We start from the raw sequence: 14,263 nt of genomic DNA on the forward strand, positions 1-14,263 counted from the left end.
ATTCCTGTGTTAATTAGTAAGATTTAGAGGTGTTAGGCATATTTTGTACTTTGGTCGGAGCCAAGCTAGGTGTTTTACCCTTGTTTTGGGCCATTATGCTAAGCTAAGCTAAGCTAAGCTAGGCTCAGCCTCTGAAAGAAAGCAAATAAGCATATTTGGCAAAACGTCGAACTGTTGTACTGTATTTTCTAAACACTGCAGATTGTTGAACTTGACAACTGACTAATGTTCTCGTGCATCGGTCCTACCACAGGACAAAAAAGTCGTCTCAGTGTCAATAGAAATCTTGAGCTCTACTTGAATTTCAACTTGTTGTTGTTGTTGTTGTTGTTGTCGTTGTTGTTTACCCATTTTTTATTTTTTTTTTACTTTATTGATCCATGTGGGGAACTTGAAGACATGCATGTAGATGATGGGTAGATCGGTCACATGTGGACAACTGCCCTAACCACTGCATCACAGCACTGGATTCATCAGAACACATATCATACACATAGCTCACTGTCCTGTCTTTCTTATTCTCCATTTCATACACACACACACCACTACACAAGTTTCCACATTTCTGGATACGCCACAATTCTTGAGAGGCATGTATCCTCACAGTCGCAACCTTCTGATCGCTTTCACTGCGGCCGTCCTAATCGTTCTCAGCATCGGCTCAGTGAGCTCAAGAGTTTTCAGAGCATCAGAGACTTTGCCTGTGCTGCGAAACATAACTGACATCCTACCCAGTCCCACTTCATTCAGCCTTAATTGTATCCTCATTCTTCACCTGGTAACGAGCTAACAAACCTGTGCAGATGTGGCAAACACATCAAAGAGAGGGAGGGATGTGAGGGGGGAACTTGTTTGTAGAAAGAAATGTGTGGGGGAATATGAAAGGGGGGAAATTTACGTTGTGTGAGTCCAAGCCAGCGCCACCTCAGGGAGAAATGCTGGAAAAATGTGATATTTTACACCTGCATCTCAGGAGGTGAGGAATAAGAGACAGGGAGCGGGGGAGGCAGTAATTAGAGGAGTGTGTGTGTGTGTGTGTGTGTGTTTGTGTCAGTACGTGTGTGTTTATACAGGATTTGTAGCATGTTTCTGGGGCTTGCCTGTGGTTCTTTTTCAGCATTCAATTTGGTACGATGCATTCAATGCCAGATTATTAAAAATGCTAAACCTGGTTACGAATGCTAAAAAAAAAAAAGTGTTAAAAATTTAAACAAATATGCTAATACTGTTAGAGTGATAAATACCTGGAAAGCTCTGTTTAATGAATAATGCTACTGGCTCTAATTCCTCATTAGCGCCCTAAAGAGGAGAGTGACGAGAGAAAATACATGTATTGTTGTTATGATGTTTTGATTTTTTTTTTTCCAAATTAAACTCAGAAGGCAGAAGATACCAACACCTTCCCAAATTATGGTGATTCAAATTACTCGCCTATACAGCTGGTGTGTAGTCTGGGGTGTCTTGTGAAACCAATTAATGTGAGGGTTAAGTCTTGATAAAGTATTTGAGGCAGGGTTAGAAATGAGATGGAGGAGTTTAGGAGTGTTATGTGATTAGCCTGAACTTGATAAAACAATCTAAGGCTTCCTTTCCACTGCAAAAAAAAAATCCATTTCCAAGTCTTTGCATTGTAGTTCTTTTAAAATAAGTCCTAGAAATGTGTCTGTGTTGCGTGTTCTGTTGTTCCTAAAGCAAACTGATCAGATCTGATCCAGTCTTCAGTCAAATTATTCACGTACTGGAGTGCTCTGCTTTAGTTCAAGATATGGGCGCTTGTTCAATGAAAACTCTAAAACTGCATCGGGAGCGCTGGGAGATTATCTCACTGGAGTGTTTTTTCTTTTCACTTTTGTACGTGTTCTATAGTCACTTCAGCAAGTCATTAAGACAGGCTGCAAATGTGACCCTGCTGCTCTCACCTGCACAAAGAGCTCTCTAGTAACACGTTCAGCATAGTACTTTTGCACTGAAATTCATCTGTTCATCTTTCCAGTAAATGCTCCACAGGAGTGGTACTATTGTTAAAAAGTGCTTTCTGTCTCTTAATAAATGAAATCATGTGTGTGTCCTCTCTTAATCCAGTTATCTGGAGTTAGTTTTGAGACATGTTATAAATTACAAATAAGACATTTAACAGGCAGGTACGGCTTACTGACAGGCACTCATAAGTTGCATTATGGGGAATGTAGGATCCTGTGTTTTGAGAGTTTCAATCACACTAAAAGTCTACATTGTGTCCATCTGCTTCTTCAGTCCTTTTCATTTGTTTCTCATGTCTGTCCTAACAGTATAGGAGTGTGATGCTAAAGCACTGATGTTCATACACTTTAAGTCCTGTTTTTCTGCATTTGTCAGGTGCTTGACCTTCACAGAAACACCTCTGTAAAATATCAAAGCTTGCGACTCTTTCAGAGTCAAAAGTGACACAGAGTCAAAAGTGACACTCCTTATTTAACCTTTGATTATTTAAGTCAAACAAGTTTGTTGCATCAAATGCCTCTCCGTGTGTCCTTGATAGCCTCTCTGCTAAACAACTTTAAAATAGTTACAACAGTTTAAGAAAAACAGTCAACCTGACAAGTCCTATCTGAGCTCACTATCCTAATATTTACGCTGTTTGAGTGTATATCAGAGTTTCCATCTTTAAACTATGGCAAAAGCTTTCACGCCACATAAGCTATCATAGTCTGCATGAAGCCTTATTTATTTTTCCAGAGAAATGTCAAGGCCAGGACAAACATAATAGCATAATATTCTGTATACAGTGAGGGATGACATCACTGGCAGCAACAGCCAAGAGGGAGATCACACAAGACTGGAAAACCGCTTGTCTGATCATCATGTGGCATGGCACACACACAAAAACATGCAAACAGTATGGGATACAATTACCCAGATATATACAGAGCACTCCAGGATGAGTGCATTTGTTTCTCGTGCTCCTTTACTGTACACCGCACATATGCTGCCCAGGGGAGAGCAGAAGACTTTTAACATGCCTACAGTATATATTTAAAACATGATTACTATGGCTAATTATGAAGGGCTAAAGTGAGCACCAGCCGTGGGAGAAGCTAAGTGAATCCTGACACTGATTGACAGATGCCTCTAGTGCAGTCTGACTAAACTAACATGCAACTGAAATATCTGGCACAAATTCACAATATAGCTTTTCCTAAAAAAAAAAATAAAAAAGGAAAGATGAGTTGCTGCTATAAGTAGGAGAATAACAAGCTGTGATAATCCCATGTGAGGCCTGTCCTGAATTCTGTATCATTTTTACTGATGAGCTTCTTGGGCAGCTGCCATGTCAGTGAGGATGCTCGTAAACAAATAATTATTCATACTAATAATCTTTCATATTCATGTGCAAATAAGATCCCTTCCTGGTATCTAAGCAGCTTCAAGGTTGTCTGTGGGAGGTTCTCCTAACTATTGCCCGACTTGACTCATTTCATGCCAAAAAAGACTCTATCAAGGGTCAAGGCTACGTGAGCTATATATCACAACACTGTATAAAACAGACTTTTTATTACTAATGTTGAAGCCTGCATGCAAACGCATGTTTTCATGGCCTCCAAGGGAATGCATTTTGCAATTTAAAAACATATTCTGTTATGGGTAAATGGGGGTAAAATATGAATCAATAGCGGATTTTCTTATGAAAGTGCTCAGCTAGTCCAAGTTATTAGGCAACCACAAATAAAATCTAAAATGTTGATGTACCCTAAAAGAGTCCTAAAACTGACCAGATTCTCAGGTCAAGTATCTCAAACTCTTGCATTGTGATGTCACAGGATTTCTCTAAATTGCACAAATAAATCATCTTCATAATGAACGAATCGGCCTAAACCGCTGTGCGTAATTACGCACAAATCAAACGGGCCTGGTAATTGGATGTTGGCGCATACAAGAAGTTCCATCCTCTTATAGCCAAGTTTCCAAACTCTATTAAACTTTGCCATTAGGTGGGATTCGGAGTTCCCCACATGTAACTTTTACAACATACCCTGACGCCTTTATTAGCTGCTTATGCTCTTTGATATGCAACAGCGCATATCATATATATAAATAGTCAACAGACAGGCCCACATCAGAGACCACTGCAATGACAGGAGGCCTGTTCTCCGTGTGGGTAAAACGGCAGAAGGCAGTGGGCATCGGGCGGTGAACTGAGAGGGCTGGACACTGATTTGGCAAGGAGGTTGGAACGAAATGTTGGCAACACGTTATGCAACTATTAAAATTGGGGGCTTTGTGTTTTTCTAACATGATTTAAATATACATGTAGAATTTCACTAAAGCCCTCATTTAAAAATAACCATAATGCCATAATGAGCCTAAATGTGACACTAAACACATCCAGGTAGGTGGAGGGACTTGGCACACTCGTTGGTGATGTTACACATTAGCTACACAAGTAAATGCTCAGACGCAAGAATTAGAAGTGGGTGAAGTCAGTCCACTGAACTTTCAAGTTCTCTCTGTATATGATTAAATCTGTGAACTACAATGAATCAGAAAGCTGACTGCATAAATGAGCAAATTATTGGTTTACATAGCACGTACCATTGTGGTGTAGGGAAATGTGCCAACACTCTCAAAGACCCATTTTCCACTCTCAAAAGTTCGGCTTCCAAAAAAAGTGTGTGGGAGAGAGAAAACTGCTCGGATTCTTGTTCAGCCGGGCCTTATACCGGAAGCAAAAGAGCCCTAATACACGGCCTGATGCCCGGTAAACATTATTTGTAATTTGTAGTCAGCTCTTCTCAGTCAAGGCAAAGGAGGATAGAGCCGAATAATCCAATTCGTCTGCTTCCCGACTTCTTCATGCAAGGTGGCTGTGATCGCTCTGAGCTCGTGGTATTTCCATGGAAAGCGTCGGTGTCGAGGCTGAGCTCTCCAGTCAGGGCGCGCTGCTCTCTCTCTCCAGTCCGTCCCGGTATCGTAATGTCCACCGAGTCGCCGCGCTCTGCGCCACCGACACAGTCACAGTCTGAGCCTGAGTGACAGAGCAGAGTCTGGCTGAGCCCCGTCAGTAAGTAGCCTGCACTCTCTGCTTACGCGCTTCCCAAATCAGCTGTTGCTCCTGCTGCGGGGACCACTACTTTCCCCTCTGCACGCTCCGGCTTTGCCGATAAGAGATAGCGGAGTTTCTCCTCGGTCCTCCTCCTCCACCTGCTCCTCAGCGTCCAGAGAAAGTTGCGGAGAGAACGGCGTCTAAAACAAAAGTCACCATGTGGCAGCGCGGATGTCGCAACAGCAGACAGACATCAGAGTTGGATCAGAGAGCAGAGCGGGACGTGGTGGGCAACGCCAGCCGGGACTCTGGGCTGAACACAATAACAAGGAGCTGAAAATGTGTGTATCCCCGCGTGAGAAGCCGAGCAGACCAATTGAAGTAAACAAATGCTAGAAGTGAAAACACAGCGTGGCTGCACGCACGCACCAGCGAGAACGTGCGGTGTCCTGCGGCCGGAGAAGCGGAGCGGAGGGCTGGTGAATTATTAATAACCAGAGCGGTTCACAGTCTGTCGTGCTCAGTGAGTAACCAGGGCGGCAGCTGGGGGTTTAGAGGAATTAAATACGGGCTCAGAGTAAACCATGGACGCAGGGGATTAGTAGCTCTCACCGGCAACAGCGTAGGGACAGCTCGGGGCCGACAGAGAGGGCGGGAGGGAGCGGAGGTTAGAGAGCGGCGGGGGAGGCAGCGGCGGCAGGTTGGAGAAATATTTCTAGTGGGAGACAAGCAAGGTGAGATGAAGCTGAAAAGGTCTCTCTGACAACTTTAAAACGGCTCCAAATTCAGTGTGGTCACTCAGAGGGCCGGTGAAACATGACCTCCAGCTGGTGAACAGCGACCTCCAATTCATAAGAGAAACGGTGTTAAGATCTTTTAAGTTCATATATCCACTTCTAAAATATTCACAGCTGGTTCCTCTAAATCAAAAGACAGAAGGATCAGACAACACGCTGCTTTTAATGGTGCACTGTCCCCCAGAGAAAAGACCTCGAGTGTAAAGGTACAGCAACGGGGTTCAGCTGAGCTGAGTGGGTTCAAGCAGCAGCGCAGGACTGATGTTATTCTCACTGCAAAAATAATGGTCAGGCCTGTATTAAATCGTGCCTGTGGTGGGAATTATATGAAAGCTTTCAGTGGTTTAGCCTTATTTTAAAGACAAGTTTGCCATATTTCCCCACATTTACGCACAAACATCACCGCAAACAGCTGGACAGCGGGCGTAATAGCTCCCAGTCATAAACCACAGTCAAAGGATGAAAACCTGTGCGCTGTGTGCCGTTCAGGTGAGCGTGTGTTTATTTGTGTCATGAATAAATCAGTCAGTTTGGGCAGATTGTGTAGAACGAGCAGGTGCATGACTCCTGGCTGGAGAATGAACTCCCCAATATTTATTCAACACAAATATCATATTAGCTCTGGAGATTGAGCAGAGTTTCAGCGGACCCGCCTTCAGCGGGCTGCTCATGAATAAATGACCAAAGTGGCGTTTTGACCTTTTATGGGATGAACCAGAATATTCCGGAAGTGCGCAACAGCAGACGCCAGGCAATAAAAAAAAAGATGAGGTGTCAGAGAGGATCTCACCTGACTCCAAGTCAATTTATCACTTTATACAGAGACAAATGAAAAGCTGATGGACTTCATGAAAGACAGACAAGCAGTAAAATAACTCATCGAAAGAGAGAGAGAGAGAAGCCGTTTTCATTTATAAACGTTTCACCAGTTTTAAACAGGCTGAAGCTTCTTCTCCACAAACACAAAATGTAAAGTTGAACTAAATTCCTTCAATAAAAGGTCCAAGATAAACGTGGATGTTTCAAAATGAGGCCACCTGCTTTTAGATTCGTCTTAAAATTCATCGGATTGGACTGAAAATAGAAGAAGCTGTAATGGTTGAATGTGTTTGACGTCAGGACAACAAACACATTTAATTGTAAAAGTATTTCTTTTTATTTTTAACGCTAAAATCCATCTAGAAATTTTAACATTGACGTGTTCGTGTTTACCAGCTGGATTGAATCGTTATTACATTTTTAAAAGACCTGCTGTCATTAAACTGATTATAACACCACATTAGGGCTCCTTTTAAATTAATATCTCTAAAACACTGCAGCAATGTAAGCTTATTTATTGATTTATTTATGTTTTTTAAAACCGGTTTACAGAGAATAATAAAACAGAACGACCTGACAAGGGTTTTTTTCTGCTTTTCTAATTTAAATAAGAGACTAATTTGTATAAAACCATGTCGAGTTTAAACGACATACTGATATCATTTTGGGTAGTATTTAAATATACGAATACTTATATATTAGACTGATTTCTTTAAGGCTGCAAAAGTATCAGGTAGTCTTTGTTTAAAATTATGAATTTTACCATTGAATGTATTTTATTTTGAAGTTTCCAGTCAATTTATTTAAGTGTCAGACAGCATTTCCAACCTGACTACTAAATTAACGTGTGTGTGTGTGTGTGTGTGTGGCCTTTTCAAAGTCTGTCGGTCATTTCTTCAAATGCTTTTGGTGCTTTTTATTTTTTTAATATACAGTGAACTCAATATTCGTTCTTTAAACCGTTTAAAAATCTCTTAAGGTGGAAAACTGCCGAGCGAGTCGTGGTTAAACCTGGATGCTGCTTGAAGGACTTAAAAAGTCAAAATGTTAACCTGTAAAATACAACTTACACCTCAAATCATTCTTATTTTTCTTCAGCAAACTCATCTCAGTCAGTCATTTTATATTTGACCTACAACATTGCTGCTGTTAGTGGAGTCTTGCGGCCTGTTTGAGACCTGAACCTCCTCAATATTTAATCAGCTACATTTAGATGTGTTTAAATGCTCGGAATTTTAATGGGGTTTTATTTTAATGGAGGGGAAAAACAGTATTCAAGATCATAACATGTGAATTAAATGAAGGATCCAACTGGATGTAGCGCCAGTTTAGAAAGACTAAATGTGCATTTGATTAGGATGTTTCTTTTTTTTATGTAGTCCAGTAATCTTTTAGCAGGCTTCAGAACAAACCTTAAAATAGGCCACGTCGTGTAGCAGCATCTCCAAAGCCTCTAAACCTCGTTATGCCGCCCTACACACTGTCACATAGGACAGATAGAGACAGACAGAGACAGATAGAGTCTCTGTTCACTTATAGTATTATAGTATTTGCTCAGTGTGAAGAATGGTCACCTTTATTTTAAAAATGTCATATCACATATTGATAAACACTAAGAATCCTTCCCAGGCTCAGTTGTGGCCTGTGGCACGCACCGTTTGTGCGCATTTGGAGAGTACTTTCTTCCGCCACTCTCCTCTCCCGCTCCTATAGCCGGAGGTTTACACTAACTCTGAAACAAAGGTCCCACTAGGCAACGGCCTGTCGAGGAATGCTGACCTTGGCACGGCCAGTGGAACCGGCCCGACTCACAGCCTTTTCTCTCGTTTCTTTTGGTTTGAATTAAGACGCATTTGACCCGCGCCAACTTTCAATAGGTGCCACGGCGGTTAGAAGCTGCCTGATGCTGTGGATATAGGCTTCAGCTGCTGCTGGTGTGCAGTCACTCAAAAGAGCTGATGTGCTGCCCTTACTGAAAATAGGGAAAATCAGAAAGAAATAAACAGGAGATGCTCTGAGTGTGGAAGGAGAATTACAGTGACACAAGGCGAGGTCATCCTGTGAATAAAGTTGATCCTACACTCAGGTGTAGGGAAGGCCTTGCTCTGAATGGTAATGTTAAAGGCTATTACAGCAGGGCAAAACTAAGTTAAAGTACAGTCACATAATCAGTGGTGAAATGGCTCCAGTATAAGTAGCACTACCACACACTGAAATACTCACTGAGAAGTTATTTAATGACCTGCATTCATAATCACACAGCAGCAACATGTATTTAACATATGAATCCTCATTAGACTCCTCTATCGTGTATTTATACATATTCTTCTTCTGATGTCTTGTGTCATTATAGTGCAGAACAGTTTATAATGTACAGGTTATATTGTTGGCAGCAGTGGAACGTTTCCTTAAGTACAACACTGAAGTACAGTTTTCAGGGATTTCTATCTTACGTCTGCTACTTCATACTAAATTCTATGTTACTACATTTAAGAGGCAAATATCATATGTTTAATTACATTACATTTATTTATTTCATAACTCAGAATCTGAGTAATTATACAAAATATAGTATAATCATAAAATTGTAATGTAAAATACACAGTCTGCACAGTAGCATGTCAAGTACTATACAGAATAATAACTGTGTATAAAATATTAAAATAAGCTCCATTTTTACCTGTCACAACTCTAAGTGATGAACACATTAATGCATCAATAATTTGAATCCAACTATATCATGTTTATTGATGTAAAATTAGAAATTCTTCATAAAGAGTACTTTTACTTTTGGTACTTGGTATTTTTTTAGCTAATACTTTTGTTTACTTAAGTACGTCCACCACTGATCTTTGTCATATTTTTGTTTGTAAAAAATAAGGTCACTATCAACAGAGTAGTGTAAGATACTAAAGAAGTAATAAGAACTCACATCTGGAGGTACAATACATTACAGTTAGCTGAAAGAACTGTACATTGATTACTGGGTCAACGAGAGGCTCTGACACTTTGTTACTGCCTGTCGGGATCCAATGCCCCGCTGCCACAGAGAAACAAAACAGATGAAATTAAGATAAACGCATACACACAAAAGCTTGTCTGTGATAATGATCAGGAGAGTAACAGCTTTGAAAGTTTGGTTTATATTTTTCACTTCTTGCACTGGAAAATATGCAGAACGTAAATTTTTTAAAAAAAGATACAAATGGAGAATAGGAACTGCATCACTTCCACATTTAAACAGACTAAGATATGAAAAAATAAACAAAGCATCTAAAATTATATTATTATATATAATAATGTGAGTTTTCTTTTTGTTTGTTTGTTTGTTTAAGTCTATACATAATCACATCCTGTACAAAGTAAGTCCTTAACTGTATCGTTAAATAATCATTACACATTTATCTCACTGTTTCTCATCTAATTTTCAGGAAGCTCTGGGGAAAAGTTTCACCTTTGATATTAAAAGACATCATTATATAGATCCCTTTACCAACATGACTTTTGATGTTGAAATATACAGTGCTTAACAGCTTAGAGACAGATCCATCTGCGAAAAGGTACCGAATCCCAGAGGGCCTTTGAAATACAGGTTAAGGCTTAATTAGCGCACTGTACTTAATTACCAAAAGACCCTTGAGAAAGTGTGTTGGCCCTTTGTACATCAAGGTAGGAAAACACTGTTAAGCAGATTAGACTTAAAGTCACTTCCTTCAAATATGGAAGTGTTTACTGATTGGAGAACAAAGGCGTTTTTGTAAAGATTGGATTTATGATTGTAGATCTTATGGCTGGTTGGTAGGTAGGTCACTTTCTGAATTGTGTCCATCGGCATCTTAAAGGAGAACTAGATGTTTTCATGGTATCACATTGTCAGACAGCAAAAAAACAGATGAACTTACAGTTAAATCCAGTTTTGTTACAGTGCAGTTTTACCAGACACACACACACACACACACACACACACACACACACACAACAAATACATGTTCCACCTGCAGGCTGAGTGGTGAGATTAACAACAACTGATGAAGAGAGATGATTGGTGGAGCCTCAGGCCCTTCGAGCCTCTGATTGGCTCTGCAGATGATCTGGCTAACTGATGCAGAGTGTGCGTGTGTGAGTGTGTGTCTGGATCTCTTAGGGTACCCCGCACTCCCCTGTCTTATCAGGCAGCTCCACGGCGCTGCTAGAGGAGTGCTGCTCTCAGGAGGGTAGGGCTACCAGCATGCTCCTTATCTTATACCAGCAAGGAGGGTTTATAGGTCTGATTAACTCACTGTTTGTATGTGTTGTGTATATAAGAAAAGAAGAAAGAACTGTGTTTCATTGTGTACTGTCAATTATTGTGTGTGTGAGTGTATGCAGCGGTGGATGAGTAAGTGGACGTGAGCATGAGAACAGTGTTTACTCAAGTGCAGTGAGCGGCTGGTGAACCACAAAGTGAAGTACAACACACACAACCTCTTGTCCTCCCATCGAGCCGTAGCTCTTCAGGGGCTCAGAGGCACCCAGGAAGTGCCTACACAAAGGTATTGTCATAAGCGAGGGATTGAGTGTTGAATGTAAAACCACACAGCGCTCTTCAAAAGCATCCATTACAGTCCATTGATCCATTACAAACCTCCAAACTTTGTAAAATGTGTATCAAATTGCACCATTTGTCATTGTGGTGATTGGAGCACACACTCCTCCCTACCAGAGTGGAGCTCTGTGATATGATTTACTCTGGTTTGGTGTGGGGGGGGGTATGGTCACCCCACCACCACCACCCACCCACCCCCCACAGGAGAAAGCAGGGCCACTATAATCTGTTTTCCTGGCTCTTCATTAAAGAGAGAGGAAGAGCCACCAGAGCCTTGCTCCGCTTAGATCTGCTGCCCCTCACCCCAACTGTCTATCTCCTATCGTTCCCTTCATTTTCTCCACCTTTCAGTCCCTCTCTGCTTCCTGCTCTTCATCCTTCACTTTACCAGGATCTTGCTGTGGTCACATTTCAACATTTATCTATTCTACATATTGACACAAGAGTCCACTGTGAAGCATTGTGTGTTTTAATCAAACAATGTTAGTACATCCTGTAACATCAAGGATGTACTTATTTAAACCCAAACCACACTCTTTGTACTAACACTGTAGTTTTTGTTCCTAAACTTAACCCAGGTGGTTTTTGTGCCTGAACATAAATGGACTGTTATGGTTTCATAATCACAAACAGCAGTGTTTATATTTTTTCCATGACAAGAAAGAAAAGTGAGACCATCTGCCATTAGGGTGCACTTGCAACAGATGCCTGCTGCCATAGGGGCGCAATTTGAAGAGTTGCACCTACACGTCATAAAATACAAACAAATAACCTATGGAGAAGAGTTTTGTTTGGACTTTTTCAATTATTGTAATGAGGTTTGTAGCATGTGAGGTTTTCAGTAAAATATATATGTGTAACTATGTGACTGGATACCATAGTTGTAAGATCACCACCTTCCATGCAGGACCGGCTGAGCTGATAGAGACACATGCAAAGAGAGTCATTCCGGCACAGACGCGGCCTAGATTAACAAACTAACTGGAAGAGCATACGTATAGGAGAAGGAGGAATCACATGACAACAATCCCAGTTGGACCAAGATCCTGAACAGGCCCCAGTAACCATCACAAAGGCAGACATCCAAAAAAATCTTTGACCAACACAGGGACCAGTCCAATAACCTGTCTCTGCACAACATGGAAGGAATTGGTAGAAACACCCAAGGAGCAAAACACCAGCTACTGGTAGGTTGAGCAGTCAGTCGAGACTGTTAGACCCGACAGACCCGACAGACTAACCTGTGCACTGCCTGGACTGGCTGCAATGAAGCCTACGCCTCACACATGAATCCTGGAATGCTCAGACTCTAAGAGGAATCTAGTGGGGCTGTGGAAACAACCATAGAGGCCAACTGGACAATTGCACCTTTCACTATTAGGTGACTGCATAAGCCTGAACCTACCCACTGTGGAATGGAGCCAACATCAGCCACGTCTTACATATATATACAGTATATATATATATAAATGAATGTAATGCAGTAATTCCCCCTTGAGAACAGAAAGAATCAAGACAAAACTGAAACAACACTCGAACATTTTGTTTGTGTCTCCTTTCTTCCTAAATTTTCAATAACCACTTCTCTTTTCCTTAACCACTTCCTCTCATCCTCTCCTCTCGCTGCGCTCCCTTTTTCACACTTCTGAATGGGGAATCATTTTATGGAGTCCTGCCATTTACTCTGGGCCCCCTCCCCACTCTCTCTCGGCCTCCATTTTCCATACTCTTCCATCACTTTTTCCTGACTCTCCTTATCCTTCTTCCGTGTTTTCTCCTTCATTTCCTCCCTCTGTCTTCACCCACCCTCCCTTGTTTTATATGGGTGGAGTCTCCTCTGTCGTGCCATTTTCTGTTTGGTAGTACATCCAATCGGAAATGAATATTCATGACTAATACACTCTGCACTGCAACCTCCACCCCCAAACCACCACCCCCACTTGGGCCTGCAGTCGATGGCAACACTTGGTAGTGGCACATGGCGAAACAGCTGTTGCAAACCAAGCCAGGCATCTGTGCAGTGGGAGAGTACGAAGACAAGAGGGATCGAAGGAAAGAGAAAGCAAGCAAGAGACAGTGTTCAAAAGAGATAAAAAGGACAGAGATAAAGAGACCGAGTGAGGAAAGAGAAACACAGATGAATGTAGAGATAGGATGGTGAGGAATGGGCAGTGGTTTGCTGGGGAGGGGGGGGCATCTGGGTATGGGAGAGCCAGACAGACAGAAGGAATGGGGCGCTGGGAGGGTCATCTGGGTAAAAGGAAGGGAAAGAGCCAGACGGAGGGAAATGGGCACCAATGGGAGGGTCTGTCTGGGGATGGAGATGGAGATAGACTGAGACGATAGGAAAAGAGTGAGACGGTGATGCAGGGAGGGGTATTTGAACTTGAAAGACACCCTGGACAGAGAAGGGGGGGTTGTCACACACCTGTTTGTGGAAAACAAAAAGAAGCAGCAGTTCTCTACCTCAAATCAGTCTCATCACAGTAAGATAACCCTCTCCATGGTATCAAGCGTCCACAGAAAGTGTTGCACGTGTCTTCTGGGGCTCTGGTGGAGCTTTGTCAAGAGCAAAACAACAGAAAGCCTTTCTCACCCACTGAATGGGGGGAGAGTGACGAAGAGAGCATGTCAGAGAAGCATATTACGTGTGCGGTTGCTTTGCATTTGGGGAAACGTAGGATCCATTCGTTCTAACTACGTGATTATATAATTTATCACAGTTCTTTGTTCAATCTGCGTCCTATGAGTCGTCCATCAGATCAGAAGTGAAATGTCAGTTTATTTTAGCAGAAACCTTCATAGCAGGATAATTTCAACTTTATAGCAGCTCACAGAGCATCTTTCCTTTTGTCTCAAAAACTAATTCTGCCCGACACCCTCAGGCGATGTGTATCACGGAGCTGAGACACTGCAAATCCACAGACGGAGGGAATGCTCCTTTGACAGCCATGCCCAGCCTGTGCCCCTCTCTTTGCCCCCTGTAGCACCCAGTAACCCCTCCACCCCTCCTCCCTGCTCTCCATCCCTTACATCCCTGCA

General features: G+C 42.0%; 1 protein-coding gene across 3 annotated transcripts in view; it reads right to left on the reverse strand.

Annotated features, from left to right (window-relative positions):
• Positions 1–5,503, reverse strand: part of nfixb (nuclear factor I/Xb) — a 121,379-nt gene extending 115,876 nt beyond the window's left edge. The window contains exon 1 of one of the 3 annotated variants that reach the window (XM_033326116.1): positions 4,570–5,503. In XM_033326116.1, the coding sequence (XP_033182007.1) occupies positions 4,570–4,572 (3 nt within the window). In that variant the 5' untranslated portion in view covers positions 4,573–5,503. The remainder of the gene's footprint in view (positions 1–4,569) is intronic. The other 2 variants (XM_026358951.2, XM_026358996.2) reach the window with 2 other exon arrangements.
• Positions 5,504–14,263: the final 8,760 nt, after the last annotated feature.

This window comes from Anabas testudineus, chromosome 8, assembly GCF_900324465.2.
Source record: "Anabas testudineus chromosome 8, fAnaTes1.2, whole genome shotgun sequence".
Classification (NCBI taxonomy): domain Eukaryota; kingdom Metazoa; phylum Chordata; class Actinopteri; order Anabantiformes; family Anabantidae; genus Anabas; species Anabas testudineus.